At 38.1% G+C, this 22,287-nt stretch overlaps 1 protein-coding gene across 6 annotated transcripts in view; it reads left to right on the top strand.

Annotated features, from left to right (window-relative positions):
- The window catches only part of CCDC85A (coiled-coil domain containing 85A), a 205,348-nt gene that overhangs the window by 160,293 nt on the left and 22,768 nt on the right, over positions 1–22,287 (top strand). For 5 of the 6 annotated variants that reach the window (XM_032176773.2, XM_032176772.2, XM_032176771.2 and 2 more), the window contains exon 3: positions 3,016–3,092. The exons of the other annotated variant lie outside the window; for it this stretch is intronic. In XM_032176773.2, the coding sequence (XP_032032664.1) occupies positions 3,016–3,092 (77 nt within the window). The remainder of the gene's footprint in view (positions 1–3,015; positions 3,093–22,287) is intronic. 6 annotated transcript variants of the gene reach the window in all.

Here is a 22,287-nt window from a genome sequence, read left to right as displayed (position 1 = left end):
ATTCATTTATGCTGCATACTTTTTCCCACTTTGAAAGGGTCCATAAAGCAGAGTTCTTAACATTTTATTAAGCTAAAAAAAGAAAGGATATCTTTAGCAAATGTTTCAATTTTCTTTGCCTGTGTTTCTATTTTCTTATGTGAGAAATGCTCAAAGCTAATCCTCTCCATTGGTGTGAGGTCTCTGGGTCATCATGTTAATGTCAGTGATGGGGGCTTTCTGCACACTATTTTGGAAAACAGATCTGCTCTAAGCTAGTCAGAGATGAGCTTAATTGTATTTGTGAATTAAGGACTGATGCTTATGTATTTTAGAAAATAAAATGTTAGCTCATTGCTTTAGAGGTCACAAATATAGAATTGGGTTCATATAAACTATTTCCACATAAAAATAATTGTGTTTCCATGATGAATTTCAGATCAGGGCATCAATATCCATCCTAACTGTGGATCCTTAAGGGCTCCAGACACTTAGGTGCACTACCGTATTGCCTCTTGCCCTTTTTGTGTGTCTGAGGCTGAAGAACATGAACACTGAGGAGGTTCTTCTGCTTCAATATTAACTATGGAAGTGTTACCAGTAGCGTAACTATATGAGTCTGCAGCAGCCCCAGTTCTTGCCTCCTCAGAAGAAATAATTCGACTGAGGGGCACAAAGCGGAAGAAGCCGAGGCAAGTTTTAGAGCAGTAGTGAAAGTTTATTAAAAAGCTTTAGAATGGCTGGGTGCAGTGGCTCATGCCTGTAATCCCAGCACTTTGGGAGGCCGAGGCGGGCGGATCACCTGAGGTTGGGAGTTCGAGACCAGCCTGACCAACATGGAGAAACCCCCTCTCTACTAAAAATACAAAAAATAGCCGGGCGTGGTGGCACATGCCTGTAATCCCAGCTACTAGGGAGGCTGAGGCAGGAGAATCGCTTGAACCTGGGAGGCGGAGGTTGTGGTGAGCCAAGATCATGCCATTGTACTCCAGCCTGAGCAACAAGAGTGAAACTCCGTCTCAAAAAGAAAGAAAAAAAAGAAAAAGCTTTAGAGCAGGAATGAAAGGAAGTAAAGTACACTTGGAAGAGGGTCAGGTGGGTGACTTGAGAGATCAAGTGCACTGTTTGACCTTTTGACTTGGGTTTTATACATTGGCGTGCTTCTGGGATTTCATGTCCCTTCTACCCTGATTCTTCCCTTGAGGTGGACTGTCCACATGTGCAGTGGCCTGCTAGCGCTTGGGAGGGGAGCATGCGCAGTGTGTTTACTGACGATGTATGCATGCTCACTTGAGGCATTCTTCCCTTAGCCGTCTCACATCCCCACAGGAAGATCATATACCAGTTAAACTGCTATTTTTCCTCTTAGTACACATGCTTGAGACCACTCGCCCAACTCCAGAGATCTTACTGGGGAAGTGCTGATCACCAGTACCAGGTTTTTTCTATCTATTGGGAGACTGCCTTTCCCTGGTGTTGGCTGCAACTAATTATTATTTTAGAGAGACAGTTAACAACCACCTGACCATCCCGTGTTGGTTGCCTGACATTCTTGGTGGGTGGGCTTGTGGGGAGCCCTCTCCTGCCTTGCTCGTGTTTGACTAGCTATCTAATGTAACAGAAGTGTGCTCTGGAGAAAGTCTATTGCTGTGTACCTTTCACTGCACCTGAAATATGTTTGTTCTTGTGTGATGAATGAATTGCTACTATGTGATGACCTTGTATATTTTCACTTTAATGAAGAAGAGTTACTATCAGATTGTTCCCAGAAATAAAATTTCACTTTTCTTGACCTGTGACCCCTTTTCCTGACATAAAGCCATAAACTTTAGAGTTCAGTATGGAACAGAAACTAAGCATGATAATGATTCTGAGCTTTCAGCACATGCCTGAGCTTGTGAAGGAATGAAAAAAATAATCAATTTCAGGTCTGCTTCTGGTTTACCTAAAGATGTGTGAAAAACTTGGGTCTGTCACAGTCAGCTAAAATCAGTCAAAATTCATTCTAACTCTAAATAGCTCTTTCATGTTTCTTCTGTCAGTATCTGTAAGTTTGTGAAAAGAACAAATATTTTTCTTAAGGCTTGAAATTTTTATTGGGGGAAATAAAGAGAACTGGATGTTTGAAAAATGTTGTTTTATTTTCTGTTTTTTTAATGGAGCTTTGTAGTTTATTTTGGTTATAGTTAACATTACAAAATAGTCTTGTATATGTAGAACAACTCATTGACAACTCAAAATGTACAAAATCAGAAGAAAAGAGTATAACTGTCTTCAAGATGCCTATTATTCTGAGTCTGGTTGGTGTGCAAAAAGCCTGCAGTCTCACCACCTATAATTTTCTCTAATACTTTTTTTTTTTTTAAATTGACCTCAATACACTTTATTGCAGAACAGGAAATACTAGACATTTAAGAAAGATTTGTGAAAAACGATTTGACTTCGGAAAAATATTTGTTCCATCTTAAGAGGATCAAAGTTCAGAAATATTTTTAAAAGTCTTCGACTGAAATTTCTCAATTCTTAGTGATTAAAAATAGCTAAAAGGGCTTAGAGTAGTGGAGAGACTGGATTTTGGTATTAGATTCAGGTTTGAGTTCTGGTTTTGCCCTGTTCTAAGTGTGCGTGATTTTACTAATTAATAATGATGTTGGACTGCTTTTCTTAGGTTTATTTGTCTAGTGTATTTCCACTTCTGAGAAATATTTTCCATACCTTTACTTGTGTTTTCTTACTGGTTTGTAAGAGTTCTGTATAGAATCTTAATACTAATCGTCTGTCAATTATGTGTACTACCACCTGTAAATATGCCAGTTTGTATCTTATCTAATATTTCTTAACATTGTAAAATTGTTCAAAACTGTTTTTAGTTTCAGTGGCTTCTGTTCTTATTTTTCTGGGAGGTTTTTTTTTCTTATTTTAAATAACAGACGAAGTAGTCACTATCTGATTTGAATAAATCAAGCCAAAAATATCCTGACAGTACACCAAACAAGACCTGTGTGTATAATGTGAGTTCTTTCTTTTTAATTTTAGAATCAACCTTGTCCTATGTTAGGCAGCTGGAGGCAAGAGTAAGACAGCTGGAGGAAGAAAATCGCATGCTGCCCCAGGTGGGTGACTTCCAGAAGCTCATAGCTAGTCAGTGCCATTTAAGTTGGTAGCATTTTATTTGGAATTTAAAAGCTCAATGACGTTTTCTCTTTTAAATGATAGAAATCATTTTGTAAATAGCCATTCATCAATGTAGAGTGTGATTACGTTCCATGATGGCCATCATCTTTTCCAGATTTCTAAGTGTTATACTAAAGGATGCAGATGTCTGAAATGAGAATGTGAAATAATTTTGAAAGGAAGAACAAAGGAGAAGGATAACATAATGAGAAGTAGAAAATAAAGACATGTTGATAGTACTACTCATATACATCATGCATGTAGTTGGTGGATATAGGGAAGGTACTCTTATTTAAATAGAAAATTTGCTAATTTCTGAACTAGGCAAAGCTGTAGGTAGTTGGAAGGTTTCACATTATAATTAAGTTAGTACATTCTAAAATTCTTTGTGGTATAATTGAACTCTTTCAGTGAAACAAAGTGATGACAGTAATTGACAGTTTTTACTTTGGGACTTCATTTCTTTCCCCTTATTAAAGTAAAGTGGCACTTTTTCTAGGATGTTTAATGTCTTCCCATACATTTCACTTATAAAATTCTTTCCATGGGCTGTTAACTTGGTGAGAATCATGCTGGTCTTTTGAGGAGGTGGTTTTCAGAAAACGTTTTGTTGAGGAGTTGAAAACTATGATTCTAGGTTGGTTTCCTTTCCAAGCATGTGGACAATAATATATTTTAATGTTTTATAACAAGAAGTTTTCTAAGAAATTAGTCACTAGGGTTCTTTCTACATTCTGGTTATTATTTCTGTTTCATAAATGACTAAGGGAAAATTATATCTCAAACAACTAGTAAGCAGTAGTTTAAATAAAAGGTCAAAGATTAACCAGTCTTCAGGTTGGTATTTCAGGAGAAGAAATTTGAACATTAATGCAAAGACCCTTTAGAAAGACATTTTAGGTCTTTTAAATCTTGTTTTGTTTTTGAACTACTTTTGCTCATTAGTGATAATTTGGGCTATCAGGTACTGCACATAAGAATCCTTTTTTCTTTCTTCCATTGGCTAACAGTCTTCCCAGAAAGCGTGAGATTAAGTGAAATAAACCTATAGTAGTCGTCCCCCTTTTCAAGGGGAATACATTCCAAGACCCCAAGTGGACGCCTGAAACCACGGATAGTACCAAACCCTACAATACTATGTTTTCTCCTAACATAAATATATATGATAAAGTTTAATTCATGAATTAGACACAGTAAGAGATTAACAACACTAATAACAAAGTTATTGTTAGTAAAGTACTATTAAATAAAATAAGGGTTACTTGAACGCAAGCCCTGAGATGCTGTGACCATTGGTCTGATCATCAAGATGGCCATTAAGTGACTAACAGGCAGGAAGTGTAGACAGCGTGGATTCATCCCAGATGGGTTGGAGCAGGACAGCATGAGATTTCATCACCCTACTCAAAACGGCCCAGAATTTAAAACTTGTTTATTTCTGGAATTTTCCATTTAATTTTTTTGGGCCCTGGTTGACCACAAGTAACAGAAACTGAGGCTAAGGGTGGAATTCTGTACTTCTCTCTCTTCTCAAACTGTACATGTATTAAAATTCATGATGACAGAAGAGATTGTGTCATGAAATAAAATACTACTGGTGGGTTTGTTTTCTCTTTGCTCTTCATTATTTTCCTTTTAAAACTTTTTTGTGTTCCTTTTTGCCTTTTATGTTAAATTCACAGTATGACTGTGCTAAGGCCCTTGACTGAAAACCTCTAACTTCTTACTTGTTACAAAGAAACCTACAAAATATAGTTAGTTTATTATACATGGTTGTGCCATCTCTCAGGCAACTGGGGATGTAAAAGAAATAGGAAAAAATTCCAAATGATTTTTATTTCTTAGTTTCCTTCTGAGAAGGAATTGAGGCTGACATCAAACAGCAAACTAATAGCATGTATGTCATCTTATCAAAAAAAAAAAAAAGAGGCACAACAAATGTGAAAATGATGACAAGGTTGATTCTTAAAAACCTGTAAAAGTGAGTGTTAGAAGTCTTGAAGGAAAATCAGAAGAGTCCTTAACTATACTTGATATGTCTATGTGTATTGGAATACGTAGTACTTGCATAGTTAAGACTAAGCAAGATTAAACAACTACTCAATTTAAAGTGTTCAGTTATATCCTTTTAAATACACTACTATTTTGCTACCAAGGAAGGTTTTCGGTTCATTTTGTTTTGTTTCATTTTCTTCTCTCTAAGAAATGGCTAAGAAAGATCATGTTTTATTGATTCTAAAATGTTATTGATGTGGGATGCACCATCATGATATGTAGCATTACAAAAGAAAAATGATATCGGTTGTACCATGCCAGATTCTTGCTGATTTCAGCGATGTTACAAATGGGTAAACAATGTTTTCGTTTTAGTTAAACAGCTATTTGTCAAAGTAATTTAATACAAAGAGAACCCATTGTTTGAAATATGCTGTTGGACATATGCAAAGAATGCAGTAGATCTGTCAATTCAAAAACAGTATTTCTGTTAAATTTCTCTATCACAGAGTGGTGCCTTCATTTACTACTAAGATATAATAGAGGTACCAGTTGTAACTACTTCTATAAATACAAACTAACATGAATACAGACAGTAGGTAAGACCCTAGGATGGAACACAATAAATGGATCTCAGAACAGTGAGCATCATGTGGAGAATTCTCATGGGAGACTGAGACTTCAGCTGGATTACACAAAGGCATTTACCGGTACAACTTACTCTTAGATGTTACTGATACTATTACAAATAATGTATCATGATATTTCCCTGCAGAAACTGTTTCTAACTATGATGTTAGCTGATTTGCAAGGTCAATTCAATGAGATAAGCTGACATCCTAGCCTAAGTTAATCTCAATATTCCAACATTTGATTTTCAATTCTAAGAATTTGTTTGCTATGCCTTGATCAGAAAGTATTCCTTTTCACTCCCAAGTTTATTAAAGCATGTCGATTTGTCTTTGAATAAACAGAAGTAAGAATGTAGTTGGCAGTTTCAATCCCAAGTATGTAGAACACCTTTGCAGCTGTAGCCAGGATTTTTACTTTTAGTTTAGAGTTTAGACTAATTACATAAAGCACTGTCCTGGAGGAAGAAATCTTCCTCAATGCTCCTTTTTATTCTTTATATAAAATTATGTATAATGAACAGAAAGTCACAACTTTGCCCTAGCAATATAAGTATTTAAAAATAAACACAATGAGTATAATAAATGCTTGTGGATTTCTCCCTGGTTAGATGCAAAGACCTCAATTTTTTCATTTGTAAATGAAGGGATTCTTCTCAGCTCTTACATTTTGTGGGCTCAGGTGTAAATAAAGGCTTGCGCCCATGTTTTATACATATGCAAAATGTTCAAGTCCCAGAATGAAGGGCTCTTTATTCAAGAACAGATAAAGGCAGTGAAGATTAAGTTAGTTTTATCCAGTGGTGAAGAGGAGCCCACAGGAAGTGCTGATGGAGCCTCTGTACAGCCACCATGGCAGGTCATCCCCAGTGAATGTAGAGCTCCTTGATCTGCCATGGTGTGTACTGTGTCCTGCAAGAATCACTGAGCAGTATTTTAAATCCAGTTTGTGAACACATTTCAAAGGTATCCTAAGGTAAGAACCAGTCTTATTATTCTTAGAAAATGCTGCATTATGCGCTAGTTATTATTACTGAGAAGAAAATGCCTCTTCAAAGTTAGTACAAATGGTAGTTAAAGGTCACCTGGACTTTAGGATATTCTTCCGAGCACATGAACAAATAGGAACATTTTTTACAGGTCACAGTTAAATCTTCTTCAAAGAATTGCATATAATATCTTACAGTACACATAATACACATAATGCTAAACTGCTCACATTGGCTGTCAGTTCCACTGCATGTATGTATGATGTAATGTGAACCTCAAACAAAAATCGTGCTTAAATAAATTGATTTAAATAAATATAGCTGCTGTCTATGAGATTTCATTAACTTTTGAATCCAGTGAGATGGAGTCACTCTGAATAATGTAAGTAGGCATTTGTAAATAATGACATAGTAGGGTGTAAAGTAGTTTTAAGGAGTTTTGTATCAAAATAAAAAGGAACACAGCTATCTTCTATACATACTTACAAATAAATACAGGTTTTCTCTATACAAAGAATCATCAATTTCCAGAGCTGGATAGAACCTTATGTGTCACATAGGACAACCCCCTTTTTCAGTGAAGGTGTATTGGGTTCACAGAGGTTAGCAGCGTCCTCCTGTCAGGCAGCCAGTGAAGGCCAGGCCTAAGATGTAGGCCCGTTCAGTGTTCTTTCTAGCACGTGCACAGTGGCTCCCTTAATCCATTCATACCATTAATATGATTCAGTGTAATTAAGCTACTAAACCTATTTTTATCTTGTTGACAAATTCATTTTTTCCAACATTTATCTTAAAAACTAACATTGGATCTGCTTAGCCATCTGAGATCTGTTAGATGTTTATTGCATTCCTGCTTTAAAATAAATGTTCAGTTTTTCTTAACGCCGTGGTATACAACATAAATAAAACAAAAAGTGCATTTTACAGGGTCTTCTCCCTGACACATTTCCAAAGTACTTGAAAATTATAAAGGTTTATTATATACACACAAATACCCACCCCTGCATGGAAAATTTATGCTTAACAGAATGTGGCAAGAGAGGGCCTTTTGGTTCAGAGTGAACTGGAGGAAGGTGGATAGGGGGAACTGATAGTTACAGTCGTGGTTTTAAAATTGAAATTTTAAAATTGAAATTTGATTTTTAGCCCAAATTCAAAAACCTTGCTTAGCTCTTTCTACTCCATTCATTATCCTTTTCTTGATGGTCACAAAATTTTGTAATCCGGATGTAGTCAATGTGTTTATATGCTGCATCTGCAGTGAGGCTTATTCAACTAGAAAATATCTTTAAATGGATGATATAGAATACCTACCTGATGATTTTATTATAAATAAATAGTGCTACCCTTTAACACATCAGTTACTATTCAGATGTAATGCTGAGGTAAAAATTATTATTATTAAACTATTCTCACCTATTTTGTGCTGACTTGGGATTTTGCATCATAAAAAGACTCAACTAGAGACATGAACAAGCAGTTTGCTGTAGCTCCTAAGTCAATTAACTACATTTGTTAAAAGTCCTATTGGGAAATTTGTTCTTTTTGATCAAATGCTCTGGTGCCAACACCTGCTTGGAAAGTAGTATATATTCATTATGCTCAGAGACCCTCCCCAGAACAAACCATCCACCTCTTGAAGCCAACATTTGCAAGCCAGTTTCTGAATCCATAGAGACACCCGGAACTGCCTGCTGTCACATACCTGCACATGGGCTGTGGTTCCACAAACCTGTTTGAAAGGCATGGTAACTCAGATAACCGCTGAGTGAGCCCCTTCCCGCAAGTGTTTCTATTTCGTAGTGCTAGCACACATAGAAGAGTCTAATTTTAGGAATGGAAATGAAAAGTCTCCCTCTCAAGTAATTTGGTTACAATGTGCCTTGCAATGCAGTCTTTCAGTGCCTTGGCAAGAGGCAAGGCTGTTGCCAGAGCAGTCTCTGAACAAAGGAAAAGAACCTGTCACTGTTGCCGGAAGTGCTGAGAAGGGTACGTAGGAGCTAAAGAAATCAAGCTCTCACTTCTATGGCAACACAGCGCAGGCCCAGCATCACATCTCTGATGTCCTCCCTCACCTCACCACGGTGCTTATGCAGAATTACTAGCATGGGGGCAGAGAAGGGAGGCTTCTCTCAGATACATTATTCCCCTTATGTGTGTTTCCTTGTTTGCGGTGGAGATAGATATGTATCGTTTTGCCTCTTTGTCCTTTTCACATTTTCTGACTTTGCTTTGCCTTTTGTTTGTTTTAGTCTCATAGGGCCATAGATGTATGGCTCTTTTAGAGTTGGAATTGCTCTGAAAAATAAAAATCTGTAACTGTTGTACAAAAACTGTCACAGAGTAAGGCTTTCTAGGATCCTTAAAGCAAGTGATGGTATTCCTCAACTGTTATTTGCATAGAAATTACCATTCTGGCACTCCTGAAGAGAAACTCCTGCAGAATTATACTTTTTTTTCTCATGAAGAGCGACCCTAATTATGTTGCACAACCTGTGTAGAATCTGGATGCCACTGATAGGAAAAATTAGTTAAATCCATTAAGGATTGGTTGCTGCTGGAGTCATACTTGGGAAAAAATGGACTCTACCAAATGCATAGTGCTTATGGAATAACGTTTTCTCTAAATTGACATAATTTATATAATTAAAGGAAAAAGGCTTTTATGTGTAGTTCAATAGAGCTTTCAGGGGACAGATGGGAGCAGCACAAGTGGTGTGGGTGTGTTGGAATAAAAGAGATAATTAGATATGAAAAGTAAATTTATGGAGAAAAAGTCATGCTAGAAAACCTAAATAAATGGAAACTGGATTAAGGGAAAAGCTAAAATTTGTCAGAGAAAATATCAGAGAGAGTATAATTCACGGGAAAAATGTCTAAGGCAACATGGAGGGCCTCAAAGTGAGGGGATTCATAACATTCTTCAGAGATTTCCTCATATTTGAGGATTCTTGTTTGAGAACCTCTGATACATGATGATAAATCTTCGTTCTAATGAGAGAATATAGGTGAAAGGGAAATGAAAATAAAATATGGCCACGCTGCTGATTAAACGTATTAGTAGAATTATTTAATAGGTACTAAACTATTTGGGACTGTGTTCTCAATAATTCATATTTAATAGTGTTGCCTTTTTATATTCTATCACTAAGGTACATTCAAAACTTTTTTTATTTGTAATAGCCATAAAAATGTAGCATTATTGTTACCTGTCCTTGGCAGAATTTTTCGCAAAAAATTATGGGACCCTATCAGTCTTAGGTTTGGCTATATAGTAATATCAACTAGAAATGTAGATACTTATGAGAAGCAATACTAAGGAATATTTGGAAAAAAATTTGAAAGGGAATTATAAGAGAAGCTAATGTTGCCTTGAACTTATACAAATGCTTTTCTGTTCTTCTTTTGCTTAAAAAAAAAAAAGCCAAAAATAAAAAGTTAAAAGTTAAAGATGAAACAGTCTTCTGTTTTCTTTTCCTTTTTTTTCTTTTCTTATTTTATTTTATTATTTTTGAGACACAGTCTCGCTCTGTCACCCAGGCTGGAGTGCAGTGACACTATCTTGGCTCACTGCAACCTCCGCCTCCTGGGTTTTAAGCCATTCTCCTGCGTCAGCCTCCCAGGTGCAGTGGCTCATGCCTGTAATCCCAGCACTTTGGGAGGCCGAGGGGGGCGGATCACTTGAGGTCAGGAGTTCAAGACTAGCCTGGCCAACATGAGGAAACCCCATCTCTACTAAAAACGCAAAAATTAGCAGGGTATGGTGGTGGGTGCCTGTAATCCAGTCTTCTGTTTTCTAATAAAGTAAGGTAACAGGCTCATAGAAAGTGGAAAACATTGTATAGTGCTAGATTTTGGAATGTAGTTAATTAAATTAAATGTAAACACCATTGAAATGTAGATTTCAAAAAAGCAGTAAATTATGAAATCTTGGCCTCTGGGAAGCTTGTAAAGATGCTGTGATTCCCAGTAGAGCAGTCTTACTTTGATCTCCATTTCCTGCTGGTGGTCACTACATCTCTGACTAATGGAAAATAAGCATCTAAATTAAGCTGTCATCCTCCTCTGTGGTTCAGAGACCTTTTTTTTCCTACAATGAGATTTAGGCACTTTTCATTTAAAAGTTTTCTACTTTTCATTTTTTGTTTTCTTTCCTGTAGCCTGAGCAAAGTGAACATGCTTATAAATATAACGCATTAACAGTTTAAGTTGGTGCCTTCTATATCCTTTACATATAAAGTAGACAAATATAAATGTAATATAGGCAATATCTATGTTGCCTAAATATAAACATAATATAGATCAGAAATGTCATATACATAAAGATCTATATTCTTCGACAATATGAGACAGTTTAAGTGAATACATTTTTAAGTGATTTGAGACTTTCTTTTTCTTTTTTTGAGACAGGGACTCTCTCTACAGGCTGGAGTGTAGTGGTGTGATCTCGGCTCACTGCAATCTCCGCCTCCCTGGTTCGAGTGATTCTCCTGGCTCAGCGTCCTGAGTCTCTGGGATTACAGGCACGTGCCACCACGCCCAGCTAATTTTTGCATTTTTAGTAGAGACAGGGTCCCACCATGTTGGCCAGGTTGGTCTCAAACTCCTGGCCTCAAGTGATCCTCCTGCCTCGGCCTCCCAAAGTGCTGGGATTACAGGTGTGAGCCACCGCGCCTGGCGAGACTTTCTTAAATTACATTTGAAAAGCTGTCATTGTATCAAAAATAAGCAAAACATAACTGAGCCACGTTTAAGAAGCTGAGACATAGTCAGCAGTGACTTTAGACTCTGACAGTAATTCAAAGAGGTACTGTGAATTGCTAGAAATAACACTGAATAGGGGTTTCAAGAACTAGTTCTTCACCTGGCTCTGTCTTTAATCAACTGTTAGACCAGGAGGACACCCCTAACCTCTCTAAGCCTTATATAGCTTGTCTATAAAAGAAAATTGTCACAGGTGATATGGAAAGAGCTACTCAGCTCTGCAAATTTATGACTCTTTATCCAGAGAAAGTTTGTGTTTATGTATAATGAATATACAAAACAGGTGTGTTCTTTTTATTTTGATACTCAGATTCCTTAAAATCACAACTTTACACTATATTGGGTCTTTAATTTACAAATGCCTACTTACATCACGGGGGGGTTACTCCACCTCACTGGATTCTACAGTTAATAAAATTTCATTAGATAGCTATTAAATCTATTTAAATAACATACAGTCGTGGACATGTATGTTTAAGGCTTAGACCATATCAGATACACAGATAGTGTGCTCATATGCTAGTCTAATCAGTGTTGGCTTTATGTGTATTTGGAGAGATAATATGCAGTCCCCTTAATGTTTCTTTCCATTCTTTATATAAAATCATATATAATGAACATAAAAGTTCTAGTTTTCCCTAACAATGTACATATTTAAAAATAAAATGAGTGTGATAAAGGCTTGTGGATTTCTTTCTGGTTAGATCCAAAGAGCTAACTTTCCTTCATTTGTAAGTGTGGTTCCTTTCAGCCCTGAACATTCTGAGACCAGGTGTAAATAAAGGCTTGGGCTCATGCCTTATACATTTGCAAAGCTACCAAGTCTCAGAATGGAGGGCTGTTTATTCAAGAACAGATAGAGAGAAGCAGTGAAGATTGAATTGGCTGTATCTAGTTGGTGAAGAGGAACCCACAGGAAGTGCTGATGGAATGCTGGTACAGCCACCATGGCAGGTCATCACCCAGTGAATGCAGAGCTCTTTGCACTGCCACGTTCTCTGTGATACCCAATGAAGATCACTAAGCTGTCCTTTAAATCCAGTGCAACATTTTAAAGAGAGCCCAAAACTAGAAACAGTCTTATTATTTGGGGGAGATGCAGTGTTATTTATTAGGCATTATTTGAGAAGAAAATGCCTTGTAAAGGGTGGTATTTACAGCCCAGCCACAATTGTAAACATAGTGTTACTGAGTAGACTGTGTTTCCTCAGGCCACATCAGCCCAGGTAAAGATCACCTGAAGTTAGGATATTCTCACCTGAGTTCATGAACTAATGTGAAAATTTTAAAAATATCACACTTGAACATATTTTAAAGGGACCACATATTATCTCATATTGCATATAATAAAAGAAGCCATGACATTTCTCATACTGCATACAATGAAAGGAGGCATGACATTTCACAGAGGGAATTTAAATAATTATGACGAAAGAGAATGCTAACATAGAAAATGCTAAAAAATTAACTTTTATCTAAGTGTAATTTATACCCAACAATAGGTATTCTTTATTTTAAAATGTAGCATACTTTTCGGAAATTCAGTTCTGAGACTGGCCAAAATAAATTGTTATGACAAAGAGACGACAAAGACATGAGGTATCACACATTAGTTTTTTCAGTGAAGCTACACTGAGGAGAATAATGAAAGAGAAGCTGCATATAAATCAAAGTCATCTGTGCTTGTGATACACATAAACAATAATATACAGAGGAAGAAAATGTTTTTTCAAAGGATACCTGATTTACTGGATTCATTCTGTAGACTAAAGCATCTGAAATAGCCACAAAGAAGTGGATGAGGCCTTTCTTTAGATTTTCTGGTTGACATAATGAAAGAATTGTAGGAGGCATACAGTGAGATGGTAATGAGTGTAGCTTTTACTGTTTAGAAGAAGCTCTTGTACATGATCTTTTAGGTTGAGTGCCTTTGAGCCTGTCTAACCTGGTAGCATGTTAACACATGACACTAAAGCATGTTGGAGAACCAGGATGAAGAAAGAGCATATTAAATAAATTATAGGTGTTAGCTTAATTGTTTCACTACTTAGGGGCCTTCAATGGTTTGGTAAGTAATTCTTACTAGAAGATGATTTAGGGTTTATTTTAGAATTAAAAATTCTACAAAGTATTCTAACATCAATAATCAATGGAGTCTTTTGAAAAACAGCCCAGCCACAATTGTAAACATAGCGTTACTGAGTAGATTGTGTTTCCTCAGGCCACACCAGCCCAAATTGGGGTCACAGAATTGATGACAGTGTTCTTCATGGGTCCAGCCCCGTATGAGTCTGCTTTTGAGAGCTGTTCCCCCATCAGGTATACAAGTCTTCACCTACTACCTTAAGTCTAGTCCTGTGGGTTTCCGCACTTCACCCTTCCTGAGCCTGACTTTGGCTGTTGACTGGCTGCCACAGTCTGGCCATTCCCCACGGCTCCTAGGATTGGTGCTCCCAAGTTTTCCAATATTCTCTGGGCTGAGAAAATTCCCCCACCCTTACTTGGGTTCTACCCTATTCCAGGCTCCAAACCCATAGGAAAATTAGCTCCTTACCCAGGGTCTAGTGTTAAGGCCAGGAGATGGAGGTGGGAAGGAATACTTACTATTGGTCAAGAGACAAGTCTATTCAGAATTTGTTTTTCCCTTTGAAAGCACTCTATTCTCCTTAATTCACGTGTGTCTATAGTCTATTTCTTACCTTTGGGAGAACTCTTTGTCCTGAAACTTCATAGTATCTCACAAAAATTTACTCACCTCAGGTACTTGTGATTTCAGAAATGCTTAATTGAGACCCAAAATAATGAAGCCCTCTTTCAGAATTTTTTTTCCTCTTTATGATTTTTGTAACTTATATAGGTTAGTGGTATAGAAGCAACCTTTGAATTATTATTCTTAAAAAAGAGAAAAATAAAATAAGACAGCTCACCTCTTCACTTTAAGCCCGTGGATTACATTTTTTGTTAGTTTTATTAATTTAACTATTGTTCTTAGAAATTATATTAGGAAAAAGATTGGATTGAGAAATGTACAGATTACAGAGGAAGTGTCAATCTGGCTTAAATGTAGTGTAGCAAGTAAAGGAATTGGGTATTGTCTTTTCATGACCTAAAATGTCTCTCACTTGCTACAGAACAACTTGCAAGGCAGGAGTTCTAATGTTTGACAGATAACAAATAACCAATAAACCCAGGACCAGATGGGAGCCATTCTGGACTTATATAAAAGCTGGCTCTAAGAAGGGAGGCTTTTTAATAGCCAAGCTCTATCAATTGTTTGTGACAACCAAGGCAGGTGTGTCTTAATGTCAAAGGGGGATAATTTTTTTAATGTAAGCATTTTCATATGCGATGAAATTTAATATCTATAACTACAGAAATCTCATAAGAGGAAAAGATAAAATGCACACTCAGATATAAATCTAAGCAGTAAATTTGATCACAACTAAGTTGTGTGGGAATGATTGGTCGTTATGCTTTTGGGTGCCTAGCAAGTATTGAGTGCCAAAAGTTAACAGAAGCTACAGTTAAAATTTGGATGAAATATTTCTCACAAAGAGTTTTAAACAAAGGGGCCTTTATCAACTTTGTATTTTGCAATTTTTGTTTGGAACAAGCCCCATTCACTTTCTACTCCTGTTTCTACCACACTCCCATTTTAATACATGATTCTTTAACCAGTGAAACTCACATGCTTTTGTTAGTAAGTTCTCTAAATGGTCAGATAGTTGGTGATGGCAGCCTAGGTTCTTTGCCAATTGAAAAAGACTTTGGATTTGGGAGGCTGAGCCAGGTGGATCGCCTGAGGTCAGGGGTTCAAGACCAGCCTGGCCAACATGGTGAAATCCCATCTCTACTAAAAATACAAAAATTAGCCAGGCATAGTGGCAGACACCTGTAATCTCAGCTACTGAGGCAGGAGAATCACTTGAAACTGGGATGTGGAGGTTGTAGTGAGCTAAGATTGTGCCACTGCACTCCAGCCTGGGTGACAGAACAAGACTCCATCTCAAGGAAAAAAAAAAAAAAAAAGAAAGAAAAGGACTTTGGAGAGGTCATTTTAAGATTGAGCCTTAGGCCGGGCACGGTGGCTCACACCTGTAATCCCAGCACTTTGGGAGGCTGAGGCTGGTGGATCACGAGGTCAGGAGATCAAGACCATCCTGGCTAACACAGTGAAACCCCATCTCTACTAAAAAAAAAAAAAAACAAAACAAAAAACAAAAAAGTACGTCGGGCATGGTGGCGGGCGCCTGTAGTCCCAGCTATTCGGGAGTCTGAGGCAGGAGAGCGGCGTGAACCTGGGAGGCGGCGCTTGCAGTGAGCTGAGATCGTGCCACTGCACTCAAACCTGGGCAGCAGAGCGAGACTCCATCTCAAAAAAAAAAAGAAAAAAGATTGAGTCCTAAATAGCCACTTGTGAAGAAGGTGTCTTATGCAGTCTTCTGGGCATTGATTCATTGATTTTATTGCAGAGGATTCTCTTGGTTAGGGAAACCAGTCATACTGAGCTGTTGTCACTTGAAGAAGAGATCAAGATAGGCATGAGAGCAGGTAGGGACAGCTGCCCCTCAAATGTTCACTTAAATACCCACTATGCTCAGGATCTTAATATTAATAAAATTCATCAGAATCAGTCATGAGAGTGTGATAAGACATCTTTCAATTCTAGATAAAAGTATTTTGGGGTGATTTCTTGTGGCTACAGTTGATGCCATAATTTATTGGTAATAATTGGTCTTTAAACCATTTGAAAATATTCAGTGTTTTTATCACATTGATTTTAAATACTTTTATTACCTTGTCAAACTATGCTTTTTATTTTAGATATATCTTTTGTGTTAATGTTTTTCGAAGGCATGAGTCCTACTGGGTTTTCAATGTGTGTGCAGTATCTTAAATCTTTAGGGCCCAAGAAGAGGTGTTGTAGGTAATGGAAGGGATAGCATCCATTTCCGTTTTTTTTTTGCTATGTTCTTTTCTCTTAAATGATGAGGTTGCAGCCTGAAATGGACCTTTCTTTCTGTGAGAAACAGAGCTTATGCCAGAGCAGGATGGATCTGTACAAGCGTCTGTAACCCTTACAGTTGGATCTGACTCAGGTTACAGACAGGGCACAATACAATATGGAGACCCAGTGTGTCATCAGTTCCAACCTGGTGCTTTGTTTCTGTCTCAAGCACTAACCACATCCTGAGTATCAGCTGGGGTCCTGGATACTGGCCCAGCATTGAATCCATCTTGATGATGATTCCCATTCTGACCCTGGCCCCCCATGGTTATTCTGTTTTGCAGGTGGGAGAATGTCACCTATTAATGGACAGGGCAAGGTTTGTGTCCAGATTTTCTGTTACCTCTGGTCTAGTATTTCTATTTTGCTCATACTTGTCACGTGACACTTTTGCATCTCTTGAAGCAAGATAATCTGTGAAAATAACACTATCACCACTACCTCCACCACCATCAGCCAAAACAAACCTCTGCTGTATGTAGTATTGGGGTCTGAATACTGCAGATCCCAGGAAACCTGGGCCAAGAAACCTGGTTTAGTTTCTAGTCCATCTGTTTTGATATTTACTATGAGAGTTCATTTCTCTAATAATGTTTTATCCAGTTGGGAAGGTCTTATCATTTTAGAACTCTTAAGAAATTTCTAGCCTCCAATTAACAGTTACTCAGCAAAGGACGTTTGTCTATCACTTATTTTCTCGTTCATTTACAGCTTCCGTTTAAGCTTGCCTCCTTCTCCACAAATGTCCCAGACTGTTCCAATCTGCAGTGACTTCTTTATTATCTATGCCAGGGTTGGCAAACTTTTTAAGCAAAGAGCCAGGTAGTAAATATTTTCAAATTTATGGGCCATATGGTCTGCTTCAGCTACTCACGTCCTGCCATTGTAGTGTGAGAAGAGCAGAAAACAGCCACAGAGAACATGGAAATGAACAGGTGTGGCTGTATTAGAACAACACTTATTTACAAAATAGACAGTGGCCTGGATTTAACTCTGACAGTAGTTTGCTGATCCCTGCTTTACACTAAAATAATTTATTCATCCATGACTCTGGGTTATCTTTTATTATTACTGTCTTTTTTTCTTTTTGACATGGAGTTTCACTCTTGTTACCCAGGCTGGAGTACAGTGGCGCAATCTTGGCTCACTGCAACCTCCACCTCCCAGGTTCAAGCGATTCTTCTGCCTCAGCCTCCCATGTAGCTGGGATTACAGGCTTCTGCCACCATGCCCGGCTAATTTTTTTGTATTTTTATTTTATTTTATTTTTTAGTAGAGATGGGGTTTCACTGTGTTGGCCAGGCTGGTCTTGAACTCCTGACCTCAGGCGATCCACCTGCCTCGGCCTCCCGAAGTGCTGGGATTACAGGCATGAGTATATTTTCGTTTGTACATGAAGACTTTATACAAATGCTCTTCCTAGTATTTGCTACTTATTTTTGCATTAGTTCAAATTCTTTGTCCTCTCATCCCAAAACCTGCTCTGAGTTATCAGTACTGGGATTTGAAGTGTGCTGTGATTTAACCAGCCATAGTTGAACAAGAGGCAAGGTATTTTTTTCTAATTAATCTCTTAGCTTTAGGCTGAGAACTTTCTGGAGACCAGGATGCTTGCATTTGACTTGAAAAGGGAAGATCCTCCCATATAGAAGGGACAATTGTTGTGATATTGTCGAATAGGAAATTTGTACTTTTTTGAAACATATGTCTATGGTGACTGTAGGTACCCTTTAGTGAGTGATTGATTATATTTTGTGTCCTGGCGATCTCTTCCATGTCTTAGAGAGATTAGTAAGAAACTGAAATGGCACAGGCTTATCTTTAAAATAGTTACCACATAGGCAGCAGCTTGGAAAGAACATGAATTTCTATATACACCTTCACAGACAAGTGAAATGCTAAATCTATGTTTATCAATGGATGAAGAAAACCATTTCTGGCTAAGGAGGAGTCAGAAATCAATCTCCCTTTTCTCTTAAGTGAGGGCATTTCCTGAAAAAAGGAGAAAGTTGCAGAAAAAAAGTTGGAAGTAAGTGAATTCTGCATTTTTCAGGTTCTTCATATTAATATTCTTCCTTCACTTGATCTTTGTTATATATGTGGGTTTTAGTCATTATGTGTGTGTTCTTGTAAAAGAAAGGTGAAGGTGTTTTGGTTGGCTGTTTCTGCAGCATCTGTTCATTGGGAATCTGCAAGGTGCTTTCGGAAGGACAGAGGAGAACAAAGGCTAGTTCACATCTTCAGCATGTTTTCTGTGGGTCAGGACAAGACTTAGAGGAAAGTGAGAAGAATCCTCACTTACTTGTCCTTGTCACCAGGACTGATTGACATCAGAAGAGCCAAATGGTGGAAGAGAGCTTAAAAAGATTAGCCAGTGTGATGTTCACGTTGTATGCTATAAATACATGTATTTACTATTGGTCAATTAAAAATGAAATAAACTTTTTTTAAAAAAGATTAACCAAATGCATTCACAATGCTTGGTCAGTGACTGATGTCAACCTAGCAATTTTCAAGCCTCTCTGTAGCACTTAATGTTTTCAGAATGCTTTGCAATCAGGCTTATTAGTCTCCCTTCACAGCTACCACGTGAAGCTAATTGATAGGCCTCTCCATTTTTGCGTTGAGGACAAGTGACTTGCTGAGGGTCAGGCAGTGAGTGGTTTATGGAGCTCATTAGTCTGTGGGTTATTTCTCTCTTGAGTTAGCAAAAATGCTTTTCATTTTTTTTTAAAGACATCTCTAACCAGCCTTGGGGAACTTACTACTGGTTAATCAGATTGTTTTTCAGGATAATACTATTGCAAAAATTCTAGTTTTTAAGTTTCTTTTAAAATTTTGCCTTTCCTAAAGCTTTACAGTGTCACTTTTCAGAACTTTTCTGTTAACTTTTCAGAAAGTTTTGGCTGTACGTGTTAAGGGTTACCTTTACCTGGGTAATGCCCTCAAAATTTTGGCCATTTTCTTCCTATCACACAGAGACTTTAGAAAAAATAAACTGTGTTAAGCAAGAAGCCTTAGTTTGTGACAACAGTTGTGGTCAAAGTTTGTATGGAGAGATGAGATGAAACCATTTTTTATTCCAGTTACCTCTGCTATCTTTTATCCCCAGAATCTCATATAGGCTAAACAGAAGCAGTGACCTCACTATTTGGAATGAGAAAGGTTAACATTTATTGTTGGTTTGGTACGGGAATATTTATTCAGTGGTAGATAATTAGTGGGCTTCCACTGCTTTTCTTAGCACAAGCAAAACATCCCTTATAAATAGCAAGTAGAGGCCAGGTGTGGTGGCTCACGCCTGTAATCCCAGCACTTTGGGAGGCCAAGGCGGGTGGATCACAAGGTCAGGAGATCAAGACCATCCTGGCTAACATGGTGAAACCCCGTCTCTACTAAAAATCCAAAAACCTTAGCTGGGTGTGGTGGTGGGTGCCTGTAGTCCTAGCTACTTGGGAGGCTGAGGCGGGAGAATGGTGCGAACCCAGGAGGCGGAGCTTGCAGTGAGCCGCGATCGCGCCACTGCACTCCAGTCTGGTTGACAGAGCAAGACTCTGTCTCAAAAAAAACAAAACAAAACAAACAAACAAACAAAAAAAAACAGGGAATAGAATTTCTGTAGGTCATGGAAGGCTGATGGCTTGCATTGGCCATTCGTTTAGTCTTTTACCCCTTGAGTCTTTTTTGAGCATCTCTTATGTACAGATACTGTTTGAGAATACAATCTTGAATAAGAGAGTTAAGGCCTCTGTCTCATGCAGCTTGCATTTTAGTAGCTAGATTATTATTTTTAAAACCATAAATATATAATGCATTACCCAAAAGAGGTAATCACTATGAAGAAAATAAAAGCAGGGCATAGAATAAGAGAGTGACTAGAGTAGAAGAATATTTAGAAAAGACCTCTCATCTGAGGAGGCTTGAATAAAGGAAGTATGGCATGGAAAAGAGTATTCCTGGAAGTGGAAACAGCAAGGATATTTCAGAAAGAGGAATAAGGCCAATGTGGCTGGAACAGAGTGGGTAAAATGGAGAATAAAAGAAGATGAAGTTGGAGAAACAGGAAGACCCTGTGTGCTCTGTTGACCAAGCTCAAGCATGTGGATTTGGATATGAGTTGATGGAAGGCTATTGGAGGATTTGGTCAGGGATGTGATATCATCAATTCACATTTTTGAAGGATCACTCTCCATGTTGGGTAAACATGAGACTGAAGAAGGTAGAGACAGGGAGAGGGGACATTGGTACACTCATTAGGGAGCTAGCTTGGTAGTCTAAGAGAGCTGACAGTGGCTTGAACTAAGTGGTAGGGTGGAGATGGTGAGAAGGGGTTAGACTCACAGTGTGTTTTCAAGTAGAGCTAAGAGTGCTTAATGATAGATGGGATGTGGACTGTAAAGGAAAGGGACTGCATATGGCTTCATAGGTTGGGCACTGACAACCCCAGAAGGAACTATTCACAGAGACTATGCAGTGAATGGCAGCCCAGGGATGGTACAGAGTGTCAACCCTGGGAAGAATTGAGGATGATTCCTTGGATTTTGATCTCTGCAATCATATGATTGGTGGCGCTGTTTACTGAGATAGGCAAGACTGTGAGGAACAGGTTAGGAGGTGCAGGGGAATCAAATTCTATTTTGGACATAGTCAATTGGAGGTGTTGGACATCAACAAGGAGATGTCACATAGAGTTGGATGTGTACATGTCAAACTCAGGTGAGATATCAGAGCTGGAGATAAAAAATTGGGAAGAATGAAATGTATATATATTTTAACTATGGGACTGAATGGGAACTTCTTGTCAATGAATGTTGAGGGAAAAAAAAGAAGAGCTTTGTGGACTGTATCCTGGACACTCCAAGATTTAAAGATAGAGAAGGAGAGAGGAGCCAAGTGTGGACTGCAAAGAGAGACCCAATTAGCTTTTTTTTTCTTTTTAAGATGAAGTCTCGCTCTGTCACCCAGGCTGGAGTGCAGTGGTGTGATCTCAGCTCATTGCAATCTCTGCAACCTCGGTTCAAGTGATTCTCCTTCCTCAGCCTCCTGAGTAGCTGGGATTACAGGCATGTGCCACCACACCCGGCTCAGTTTTATATTTTTTTTAGCGGAGACTGGGTTTTGCCATGTTGGCCAGGCTGGTCTCGAACTCCTGACCTCAGGCGATCTGTCCCCTTGGCCTCCCAAAGTGCTGGGATTACAGGTGTGAGCCATTGCTCCCTGCCCCATTTAGCTTTTTTAGTCTCCCAGAGGTATGGATGATTTTGGGACTTACTTCAATGGACTGACTCTGCAAAGATGTTTCATATTTTGTTTTAACTCTCTGTGCCCTAGACTTATCCTTTTGAATATGATTCAGTTAAATGAGTGTATATATCGTTTGAATAAAAAAATCTTGTTTTCCATCGTATTTTTTTTATAAGAAGGTTGGGCACAGATAAACATATTTTTTAAATCTCTTTATTTTCTTCCCTCCCAGTAAGAGCTGTTTGTGACAATAAGAGCTCATGCTTCCATGATGCTTCCTTTTGTGCTTTGATGATGGTCTCGCTGATGGTGGATTTCATTTTTCCCTGCCAGAGATTTTACTACTACCAATTATGCAAAGGCTACACTGCCTGGATTCTGGATTCATTTTGGCTACTCTCATTTTTATAAACATTTAAGCATAAGATCATTGCTAACGCTCCATGATAGATCTTTCAGCAGGTGGCATGGGTGGACCTACAGCCTAATTGGCAGCTGTGTTTGT

Source organism: Hylobates moloch, unplaced genomic scaffold (genome assembly GCF_009828535.3).
Source record: "Hylobates moloch isolate HMO894 unplaced genomic scaffold, HMol_V3 SCAFFOLD_15, whole genome shotgun sequence".
Classification (NCBI taxonomy): Eukaryota; Metazoa; Chordata; class Mammalia; order Primates; family Hylobatidae; genus Hylobates; species Hylobates moloch.
The sequence above is the reverse complement of the archived record's forward strand: the minus strand, read 5'-3'. Positions and strand labels throughout refer to the sequence as shown.